This window comes from Anastrepha ludens, chromosome 3 (assembly GCF_028408465.1).
Source record: "Anastrepha ludens isolate Willacy chromosome 3, idAnaLude1.1, whole genome shotgun sequence".
Classification (NCBI taxonomy): Eukaryota; Metazoa; Arthropoda; class Insecta; order Diptera; family Tephritidae; genus Anastrepha; species Anastrepha ludens.
In genome coordinates, this window is record NC_071499.1 from 67031182 (window position 1) to 67043815 (window position 12634).

At 36.0% G+C, this 12634-nt stretch overlaps 1 protein-coding gene across 1 annotated transcript; it reads right to left on the reverse strand.

Annotated features, from left to right (window-relative positions):
* Positions 1 to 11170: 11170 nt before the first annotated feature.
* On the reverse strand, positions 11171 to 12226 carry LOC128856525 (uncharacterized). The gene is made up of 4 exons (XM_054091827.1): positions 12042 to 12226; positions 11809 to 11960; positions 11418 to 11746; positions 11171 to 11337 (listed from the first exon to the last, which is right to left on the reverse strand). Exons 1-4 carry the CDS (start codon positions 12224 to 12226, stop codon positions 11227 to 11229), a joined length of 777 nt encoding a protein of 258 aa, XP_053947802.1. The 3' UTR covers positions 11171 to 11226.
* Positions 12227 to 12634: the final 408 nt, after the last annotated feature.

Here is a 12634-nt window from a genome sequence, read left to right on the forward strand (position 1 = left end):
ATTTCTAGTTTTGTCTATTATATTACAGTCTTAGTCCCCTTCCTCAACCAGCCGATATTCCTAATAAGGTTTTTCCAACATTCTAAATAAATATTCCCGACTTGATTTAGAGCATCTTGGAAAGGCGTGATCATAACGAAGTTTACTTCGGGATAGTATTAGAGAAGATGAGAAATGGTTTCTTTCCCGTCGCCGTTCTGTAGTATCTTCAATAAGTATCTGCATGTTTCTCTGCGGTCTAGTACCCGATGTCAGGTTATAGGCCTTCGTTTTACACAGAGTACACAGTTTGGCCCCATTTTGATCAAGTTTGCTTTAAGGTCCGATAATTTGTCTTTTAATTACATCTTTAAATAGCGTGGCTAAGGGTAAGTTCCTTAAGTAGTAGTTAGCTGCTTGCTTGTCATATACCAATGAGTTCTCCTTTAGAAGGAATCTGCTTAGTCGTGCTTTGCTGTACAAGGCCATCTGTCATGCAGTTGCAGCTGTATGCCGCTTGAAGGCAGAACCAGAAAAACGGTCGGTTAGTTCTTATTAAGCTTCCAATGATTTTATTGATGATCAAATAAATACAATAAATTCATGACCAAAGGATATTTACTTTGTCTAACTTCATATTTCAAGAGGTTTGTAGGTTTAGAATCACAAGCAATTGAAAGTTGTTTCAAAGAAAATATTTATGCTCATAAATACTTGGAAATTCGTCAAATGTGATTAGATGTGTGAGTAACTGTATATGTCTATAAGCTTAGTAGTAGTTGTAGTTAACTGTCCGGTGCGTGTTTTTGCCGTTGGGCTGGCTATTACCAGTACCACAGTGCATGCAGCATAGATGTTTTTCAATTTACGTGTATATGCGAATGCATTTATGCTCATATGTATGTGTGTGTGATCAAAATTGGATTCCATAAACCAATGCTGTGTCGACATACTCATGTTTGTGGCTAAATTTGCATATCCTTATGTGCATTTGCACTTCCGCATACGTAGGTAGGTATGTATGTATTTTTCTTGCCCTTCTTCAAGCTTTCCTGCTTCAGTTACTTATTCTTACATAGCTACGTTGCTTCTTAGCATAGCGTGCACTTTTCGACTTGATTCTTCTAATTAGTATTTATACCTACAAACAAGTTGAGGTGCGTGAAAAGTGTTACTTTTGAAGTATCTCTGGAATTCTCCAGATCAGCGAACTTACCTTTGCTTGAAATCCTAAAGTTTCAATACAAACAGGAATGTATTATTTTTTTATTTTTGTTTAATGTATAGAACATACGCTTGAGACACAAGTACTTTATACACATTAAATAATTATTCCACAAAAAATATTGTTCGAGTTTTAATTTTAAGATAACGTAAGTCTGAATCCAAAAAAATTTTAGAAAAAGTTAAACCTGAAGGTTCATTTAGCGGATCAATAGCACCGTAGACTCAGACAAGTTATTATGTGGCGGTTCTAGCAGACGAATTACAAAATTCGTTAAGTTCTAATTGAAGCGTCGATAAGCCATATAAACCTCTTATTTCAGAAAATGTAAGATCATCGCCATATAGAAATAGATGTACTAAGGGGCTCTTGGCGACATAGCAGCATAGATGACCGCGATCATATAGACGAAAACCTGACATGATCACAGGTTAAGGTAGATAAAAGTTGAAAACCGAAATCAATGGAAATCATTTGTTCTAACACTATTTGTCCAGTGATAGGCGGGATAGCAATTAATCATCATCACCATCATCGATATATAGAAAATATTTCAAAATACACGTCTTATGAGGTAGCCGATTTTACCACGTTGATATCCACTCCCTTACTTGCAAGACATAAGCAACTTACTAATGACCGGCAATTCAATATTTAGCAGTCTGTTTCAGGTTTCATTGATGATTCCAGTTATATAAGCAGAATTCGTTAGGCTACGAATTAACGCTTTGGGGACGAGTGTCGGCATATAGCCGCCCAAATTAATTCGTAGTTACAAAGCTCGTGACGTCTGTCGTTCTGAGCGATAAGATACGCATAGGTATAGTAAAAGAGTCGCATTTTCATTCAAAGGCATTAGGGGCCATTAGCGATGAACTTTTATCTTTCTTATAATGTAAACTTTCGATGTGAAACGACGGTAGAGTCAAAACGAATTTAACTGCCAGAGGAACCAACAGGCTTTTTATATATTATATTTTATATTTTATCCTACACACGATGGCTAATCGATCTAGAGAGGATACGTTAGATAGTGATAGATCTGACGAATATTACTTTGAATCTGATAAGACGGAAGATGACGGCATTTCTTCGTCAAGTAGAAGTCAAATCCGTTTTTGATTTTATGAAAAATTTTTCAGATGTTAAACAAAGCTTTAGTTTTCATAACGTTTAACGTACAATATTTATTTTCTTTACTGCGCACTCCAATACCTCTCGCCCTAAGCAACCAAAGGGTTAATAGTGGTTAGAGCAAGTAGGATGTACATATGTAGCCTAACGCCACCCGCCTAGAAGCTGACTTTATACTGGTCACTTTACATTGTGATTATCCCAACCCCACACGCTTCGGTATACCTGTAGTGATCGCAGTTGATCGTTTTAACTAATTGCAAAGTTGCTATATTGAACTCGTGATTGGGGAGCAGATGAAGAAGAGTTTGGATTGAATTATGATACGATGATCAGCAGAACGCATGTCATATACACATATGTATATAAAGAAGTTAAATGTATGACGGCTAGTGTATGGAGTAATTTTTTTCATTTACTTAACGTTTATTTTGGTTATTATTATTATAATTATTATTTTTATTTTTATTTATATTATATTATTATTGCAGGCATGCAGAATGCTTAGGGAACGTGGGAACGAGGTACCTACTATGACAATGTGAGCTAAAACTTAAATCTGTCTATTTGATAGTGGCATTGGGTACACCACTTACCTTTGTAGATATCTGTTTAGATATAATAAGATATAATGCACACTTTACAAACGTCCGCCAGCCGTGAGAGCAAAAATATTCAAAGTATGCCAAACTTATTAACGGTTTTAGGCGTAGATTTTCGCTTGGCTCAATGCAGGTACATAATTTTATATGCTCGAACAAAAGTTTGTATTCATGTATGATCACACACATTTCGTATCTCTTTTTTACTCCTTATTTACTTTCCAATTCGTGCCTGTATCTGCCAGAGTAAGGGTGTATACTTTGATACACATATTGGCAACATTTAAGTTAATACCCTGCAGGGAAAACCCCAAACCTATGAAATAAATTTCTTGCGAAGTATCTATTTCAACAGTTGTGAATCCCATTACTTCTCATGTTTCGATTAGCGGCATCTGTATTTAGAGTAAGACTGTGTTAAACCCGAGAATATATGTCGTCAGGAAACCGTTCATCTCGTACGAGTATATGGTGTAACAACTATGCTATTTTGACGGCTGACTTTGAAAAATATATATTGTAAATACTTCTTCGAATTCACCGAATGTATATACATATATATTAGGGTGGTCCAAAAATAAAAACAAACATCTGTGGCAAAAAAATTAGACACCAATTTTTTTATTTAATTTTTACCAAAAACAAAAAGAAAACGAGATGAATTTTTTTTTTAATTCTTAAATTAAAAAAAAAATAGTAAATTTTTCTTTTTAATGAGTTATCGGGTACATTTTTTTGAACACTTGTGAAGGGTAAATTAGATTAAATTATACCGAAAATTTTTTTACCAAATTTACGGAAAAGTGCATTTTTGCCATGGAAATTGAATGGCAAGTTTCAAAGCGTTGGCGTTACGGTAAATATTAAAATTAATAAAACAAATATTAATAAAAAAATATAAAAACACTAGATGTCTTATATTGTCTTATATATAGAACAACTTTAGAAAAGAAAAATATTTTTGTGCCATCCTAATATGGGGTGATCAATTTAGAGGTATCGGATCTTAAATTGAAATAAAACAACGAAAACTCAAATTGCCCAATCTTTACTACTTTTGTGTAGAACCATTCATGATATTTATTTTTAAAAGATATTCCCTTTTAAATGTTGTCCGCAACTGCGCCGTAATTCGACCATCCGTAAACTTAAGTTTTGAATGACACACTGGAGGACTTCGGTCGGTATCTCGTGAATAACTTTAGAAATGTTTGCTTTCAATGCATCAATTGAAGCCGGTTTATGCACAAAGCATTTAAACTTTACATAAAACAGTCCAAAACAAATAAAAGTCCAAAAGTTTGATGTCGCACGATCTTGGTGGCCAATCCACTGACCCGAGACGAGAGACAAATTGCTCACCGAAACGACGACGCAGTATATCCTTTATTTCACGGGAAGTATGGCTAGTAGCGCCTTTTAGTTGCAACCAAGGGTTGTGGAGATCAATCCAATTTTTCGGCATCCTACATCAAAAAGTCATTTGTCATGGTGCGATAGCGTTCGTCATTCACTGTTAGATTGGCGCCAGCCTCGTCTTTGAAGAAATAAGGGCCGATGAATCCTTCAGTCCATAGGCCGCACCAAACGGTTATTTCCAATGGGTGTAATGGCTCTTCTTGAATGACTTTGGGTTGCTCTTCAGTTCAATGATCACGGAAATTTTGCTTATTGACGTAGCCATTAAGCCATAATGGGCCTCATCGCCAAACACCATAAGTTGGCCTGAGCGCGCAATGAATACGTTTCACAGGGCGTCGATTTTCGGAATACAATCGTTGAAACGTTGTTTAGGCGTAAATCTTTCCATGATGAAATGTTAATGAATACTAAAAAAATGATGGGTTCAGTTTGACAGTAGTCAGGCGTGATCTGTCAAAAAAACCCTATTGGAAAAAGTACCTCCAATCTGATCACCCTTTATTTATATGTATTCTATTGGATAACTTTTCAATAAATTATAACATTTATAAAATTTTCGGAAATGCATTGGTAAAATTAAATTTAAAAAATGTTTTTCTACCTGCAGAATCGCAACGGAGTCATTGCTCAGCGCTCTACCACATCGACCATAGCATCAGTAGTCTTGAAGGCATTAGTACCACCCAGTTAACTGTTCAGTTTCTTTTCATTGAATATAATTTATCGAATTTACAACTGATTCGAAACTACTGAAAAAGCGATGCAATAAACGACAAATTACACTTCATGGGACATTGCAGTCCAAAATGCAATGGCTGATTATAATGAAAAGAGAAGGAACGCGAACTAGTCATGGTTTCTAATTCACTCGAACACCATTAGGATGTAGTAGCTTGCCTTGCAGGATTGTGTTAACACAATTGAGAATCTCTGCAAAGTATCAACCAGGAGTATGCATACTCAGAAGCCAACTAAATTTAGGTGAAGCCAACTCAATTTAGGTGAGAAGCATTGTGAAGGCCAAAATACAGAAAAATATACACGAAGATTGAAAAAGAAATGTTCAGTTGTAAAAACGACGACTAAGACAATGCTCAATGAAAAAAGAGGGCAGAGTATCAGAGTATTGCATGCGACAGAAAAGTCGGACAAGCAAAGCGGCTGCACGCGTCGATCTTTGGCGTCCGCTTCGAGCAATTAGCCAAGCCAAGTCTGCGCCAGCAGACAAAGTATGGGATGATAACGCGAAGAGAAGGCATATAAAGGTCACCATCAGCAGGTGTTGCATAACTTTTATTTGTTGAATGGATTTCATTGTAAATAGACGGTGTCGACAACTTTTGCAGTTTGGCTGTGATTCGACGATGCGCAAGTCGGTTCAGTGTATGCATGTATGTATGTTTATATCTGTGGCATTTGGCTTAAATATGACAACTGCTGCTGATGATGTTGTTGTAATGTTGGCAATAGATTCATAGTAGGTCTCCGTTGGCTACGCTGAGCAGCAGCCTTTGTTGATTTGTTCACTTTCAGTTTCGCTTACCTGTGCACACGCGCTCTCGTCATCACACATTTTCTATGCGTATATATAAATGTGTGTGTTGCAAACCTTTTAAAGTTGTATTTTCCTTTATATTTTGGTAGTTCATCTTACGTATGAGTGCGCATATAACATATTTGTAAATTTTTTGTTTTTTTTGTATGGCTAACCGCTAAGCACATTTTTGTGTGTTACCTTATTTGCGTTTTTTTATAATGCGTGAACTTATGTAACATCCCAGTTTGATTGAAAACACATTGAGCTACATATATACATTTGTATATGAAATGCCATAAAAAACCAAATCCCTTCCTTTCGAGCTTGAATTCAGGAGCATGCCGGATAACAAACAGAGAGCGAGTAAGCTTCTTATTTTTTCTATTGGTTATTGTTAGCTCAAATATTTGCAATAAAAATGAAACAGTTTTCGCTGCCGTGAAGCTAAAAATATAAATCCCGCGCATACATAAAGAACAGTTTGCTCAATGCCTGATTTAGCGCTTTAACAGAACACAATCGGTCGATAAATAAAAAGTGATTTAATTATGTTTGGTTCAGCAAATATCTGCCAATTAACTTACGATGGGTTGTCTGATAATAGTAGCTGATAGCTGTAAAAATAATAACTAAATTTTTGATTATTGTTTTGCATTTTTATACATTTTTTTTAATCATTTGTTATTAATTTTTAATTATTATACCGAATTTCTGTGGCCACGGCAAGCCGCGTAATTAATAAAGTACCTAATGCTATTGCAAGCCTTTCTAAAGATTTTTCTAATAATATTCTCTCGCTTCTTTGAGCGAGTTTAATGGAACGTGCCGGTCTTTTCTTTCTCGTGCTAACCAAGAAGTGCTTCTCCATAAAATATCATGACATTACTGGTTCCTAAACAAGCGAAGTCCTTTAAAATGAAAAAAAAAATAATAATAATTTGCGCGTACACTTCTGTTAGGTGTTTGGCCGAGCTCCTCCTCCTATTTGTTCAACATTTGCCAGCAAATGTACGCTCTAAAGAAGTCACTCGGCAGCGAGTCACCCTGTCTGAAACCTCGTTTGGTATCAAATAGCTCGCGGAGTGTTTTCCCAATTCTGACGGCGCTGCTGGTATTGCTTAATGTCATCTTGCACAGCCGTGCCAGCTTTGCGGAATTTAGACATCCAAACTCTTTTTTGTGCTGTCGAATGTGGCTTTAAAACTGACGAAAAGATGATGTACGTAAACTTTCCTTCCATGGACCTTTCGATTGGTCAATTGTGGATTTTACAGGCCTAAATTCCGAATGGGTTGGTGCGTGACTACCATTCGGAATTCACAGAGAAAACGTAGGTTCAAATCTCGGTGAAACACCAAAATTAAGGAACACATTTTTCTAATAGCGGTCGCCCCTCGGCAGGCAATGGCAAACCTTCGAGTTTATTTCTGTCATGAAAAAGCTCCTCATAAAAATATCTGCCGTTCGGAGTCGGCTTGAAACTGTAGGTTCCTACATTTGTGGAACAACATCAAGGCGCCGTCACAAATAGGAGGAGGAGCTCGGCCAAACACCCAAAAAGGGTATACGCGCCAATTATATATATATATATATATCTAAATTGAAATTGATAAGGTTGTTGTTGTTGTTCTAGCGGCATAAACATTCTCCATATTTACATACGGGGAATGCTGCTGGAGTGATCTATAAATCCGGGTCGTTTCGGTAACGTGGAACCGACTGTCGTTGGTTGATGGTCGGATTTTAGTCTTTCGCACGATACTCTCAATAGAATCATGTACACGATATTTAGAAGAGTGCAGGGCCACCCTTATTGAGGACGGGCAGAGCATTTAGAAAAACTTCTTCTTATATTTTGCGCGCAGTAAAATAGTAATGAAAATGACTTTACTGGTTTTGTAAATCTTCTCCTTAGAAGTCAATGTAATTCCACATTCGCTTGAAACAATTTTCAAAGTACTTTTGCCACTCAGAAGAGGATACCTCGGAGCTGTTTAAGGGCTTCAATAATTTCGTTGACTTCGAATTTTATTTTTTATGTTCGGTTACCAGAGGTATTCATTACGTGCCAAATCAGGGCTGTAAGATATTTTGAGTACTTAAAATTTGTCTTGCGTGAGCCTAAACGAAAGAGCTCACATTGCCTTGGTGAAGGTCGATTCGTATACGGCGTTTGGTTTTCTTAAATTCTTCGAAAAATTCTGGCGTACCACTTAGAATTGAGTGTTGCAGGTTTCTCTAGAAGTACAGTTGCGACATGATCAGATTTTCGAAGAAAACACGTGACGATTTGCTTTGGCTGGGTTAAGGGGAATACCCATAATGTCGATTGCTGTTTTGTATCTAGCTCGCAGGCATAAATCCAAGATTCTCATGCATAGATACAAGATTTGATCCTACGATGTCACAGACGTGCTTCGAACCAATGCGGCTGAATCTTTTCAACTTTTCTTTAAACTAATCGACACGAATCTGTTTTGGGTAATTGTCAAATTATGCGGTATCCAACGGCAATAAATCTACTTGACGCCCAAATGTTCATGCAATATTAAACGTGCTGCTCTCACTAATGCCCAAAGCTTCTATCTTGCGACATGCTGCCTGACGACTCCGCGTTATCAATTGACACACATCATCTATCGTTTCTGGGAAAACAACCGTTTTGGACGGCCTTCACGAAATGCATCCTGCAAGGATTGACGGTCACGTTAGAGCTCATGGCACCAGCGTTTCACAGTGATTAAGCGTGGTGCTTCAATGAAAAGGAGGAATATTTTACGGGTGTTAAGTTCATTTTGTGGCTAAAAATATATCTAAATAATGATTTGTTTAGAGTAATATTTTAAATTTTTGAAAATGTTTACTTTGTTGTTGTTGGGCCAAAAGCAACAACAAACTATATTACTCTTGTTCAATGCTCTTTGGTGATATAACTTATTTCAGTGACATTTAAGTGAATTTCAACATTGCAGTAACCAAAACAAGAAAAAAGTTCCAAAAATTAATTTGATTACACAAGTACATAAATAATACATTGTTTTGCAGAGATAAATAACGGTGTACTCCTATATCAGTGATCACAAATGCGTGTACGTTGATTGCTATGTAAATTACTTATGTACGAACGTACATACGAGTAATTGGTATATGAAATCCACATTGGAAGATCTGATTGTAATACAAGCAACACCAATATGAATGCAAATATCCCTATATACATATGTACGTAGCAATGTTAAAAGGTGTGATTACAATCCAAAGTGAAAGTGTCAAAATGATGTTCGCACACTTTTTACCCCTGTCGCACCATGCGATTTTAACTATTCGCCCTACAAGCTCTTTGTACCTCTAATAGGCCAAAGCGAATGCGTTAATAGATCTTGCATAAGCTAATAGATGAGCGAACGAATAGTTTAGCTGATGGAAGGTTGGGCGCTGTAATCGAAGTGCATGTTTGAGATGAGATTTCTATTATGCGGTGCGAGTTTTCATCGTTTTCAGCAGATTTCTTCATTGAAATTGCTTCCTACTTCAAGCTTAAAAAAATGCAAAATAATTGCTTTTTGCTCTTCTCAAGTGAATGATAATCAACAACTTCTTAACCTTGCGTGCAGCTTTGCACCAAAAGTCATTCGCTCTAAAACTTTAACTCTAAAATTATTTTGAAAAATACCTCAAATGTTTTTATTCTACACCAAACTTGAGAAAGCATGTTTTTCTTTCGCGTGATTTCTGCTGTTGATGCTTCACTCGAGTATTACTTTCTCTAACAGCATATAATTGTCTGCATAAGCGGACGAAATGAGCCGCAGCGTTTACTTATCCTTTTCTCGTTGGATGAACTGAGAATATTGCATGTATGTATGTACATATATTGCTAAATGAATATCCATTTCGAATAAATCAATAGGTCAGTTCATTTCCATCACTGGCAATTATAAGACTTTAACATCCTTCTGCTGGTTAGCCTATGTGGTGCGAATGGATGCTCTGGCTCTGTAATTTTTTCGATATCTTATCCTTGTTTCCCCTATTTTCCTTCGTTTAGCGGTTTTTTTGTTTTTAGAGTTGAAGTGTATCGGGCTCATATTCCTGCAATGTGTTTACACTTTAAATAACTTCGGTCAGATGATTAATCGACTACCTATTATGGAGAATATCCTGTCGGCCTACCTATTCAAGCATGACCATACTCGTCTCACTAATATCGCACCAAATATTGACGTGAGATGAAATGAGAACATCAATCGTAATAGACTAATTTCTTGATGTTGCACTATAAAACTATATAAAACTAGTAGAACAGGGCAATTATATCATTTACCTACATATGAGCTGGTTTTTTTGAAAGTGGTATAAGTAAATTTTTCCATATATTGAGATATTTAAGGGTATGCGTTTGAATCAATTTAAAAATATTGGCCAACTCTAATCAATTCCAGTGATGTTTACACTATACACGTTTTACATTTTATTATAAAATAATATTTACTAAAATTATTTGACAAAATAAACGATTTTTTAGCTCCACTTTCAAAAATAAGATATTACAAGAAATAAAAACAGGAGCATATTTAAGTCAATATTTTTATAGACATAAAGCTTTATTGAAATTTGTATGTAAAAAGTAATAGTCAAAATGAAGACATTTAAATACACGAATAACCAAGTGAGGTGAATTTGTGAGGTTAATTTCTTCGGAACCTCATCCGTCCGTATTTTTTTCTGTTTTATATTGTCTCTTCTAGAGATTTGATTGAGACAAAGTCTTCTCTTTTCATTTCATACAAAATGAAGCTGTTTTTTGCGGCAAGCCTTTATTGCATTATAATAGTCTTCGGCAGTGTATAATTGATCCTTTTTCTTTAATGCTGTTTCCACAACTGCAAAATCTCTGTCATTTGGAAGAAAGTAATGACCCGATAGTAAAATGGTGTGTTTTTTTCTTATTTTTCTAAGTTTACTTTGTAAATGATTTCGAAATGTACTGTTTAGCAACACTGTGTAGTGAGAGAGCAATCAGCTGGTACGATTCTGCAGAATTTTCCAAAATCCTACGATGAAATCTACGATGACACTGGTTTATTTTCTAGTGGACATGAGTTAAAAGAACACCAATGGATTTTAAATGTTTACTAAACTATCTAAATCATTTTATTGCATTTTATTGAAGAGGTAATGGGGTCACAATTAGCCAACCAAGCCTAACCTAAATTGGGCTAATCCACTTCTAAAATTAAAACTCACCCTCTTTTCTAAATACTTATATATCATGTAATTAATTTATATCTGTATCTGTACATATGTAAGTGTGCTCTCCTTTCTTGCTATTTAAGTATAGTCTCCTGGAGAATGGCACAAAGTGGTCCATCGAATAAAAAGTGAAGCAAAAGCGCGCTGAGATACGTCACTAGCAAACATCCGATAAATATGGAAAACTAAAAATTTAAGTACAATTTACTAAAACATTTAAATATCAACTATTCTCGAGGTTCAGAACACTAATTGTCCAACTTACTGTTTGTCCTATCGAGTTGTAAATGGGTGTGTCTCCTGTGAACACGAGCAGTCGGATTATGAGAGGAGCCCCAAGAAGACTGACCGGTGACAGACGCTCCAAGGCATGCAGATATCTCCCGTCAAGCAAAAAGTTCAGCGGTTTCCAAGTTTGATGAGTTTCAACTGTGAGAGTAGTCCAGAGCAGCATCAGAGACCACATCGCGTGCGAAATGGTGAAGAGTATCGCCTGACACCAACGCCCAGCTTTTATATTGGGCAGTAGCATTTCGTAGCCATATTGGTAACCGAATATAAATAAGCCGAACATTAGCAAGTAAGCCAGCCATCCTGTTGGGGTATTGAGAAACTAATGTAGATATGAAAATACAATTTTTTAATATTTTCATTACCACAAATTTGTATCAGAATATGCGTTTTCATATTAGATTGTGTGCGCTGCAAGATATACCCGACACAAACGCCCAATACATATGGAGAAATGCGCAGACAGATGTTGTCGAAAACCAAATGGAAGTCGGCCAATTCATTTTGCATATAAGTGCTGTGGTGTAGGGCCAAACAAAGTGTTTAGTACTAAAAAAAATAATAAAATTAAGTAAAATTAATACTTTGTTACACTTACTCTAGCGAGAATTCAGTGTTGGTGATTGGATTGGATTCCCATACTATGGACGCTAATATGGAGATGACAAACGTGGCTATTCCAATAATTATCGCATAGACTGAGTGGATCTCTGCGAGAAGTAAAACCAAGCAAGCAACAATGAAGAATTGCATTTCGAGCGAAAGAAACCAAGTCCAGGGCATGCACTTGAAAAATAATAAAAAAGATAACAATTGGCTTATCAGTCGGACAATTGCAGTGGGATTTTGTTTTTTATATTTAAGTAATTAAGTATATATTTTTTCATTATAAGCATATGTTACAATATTTAAGTAATCAGTTATATTATATATATTTTTAATTATAATTAATGGTACGTTCCAGGTTTGGTAGAATACAAGATTGCGTACACAGCTTGAATTGAAAAAGTGTGCGCAACTTTTTGTACACTAAACAAATTAGAGCAAACATCTGGAATACCGTCAGCTTAATAGCTAAAGCATGGTACCTGCACTTTTCCAAATTTACCTACTTTCCCTGTTTCCAAATATTTTCCATCTAAAAAAAAAAAACATTTTCAGAGTCACTCCTCCAATCCAAACGTATACGTT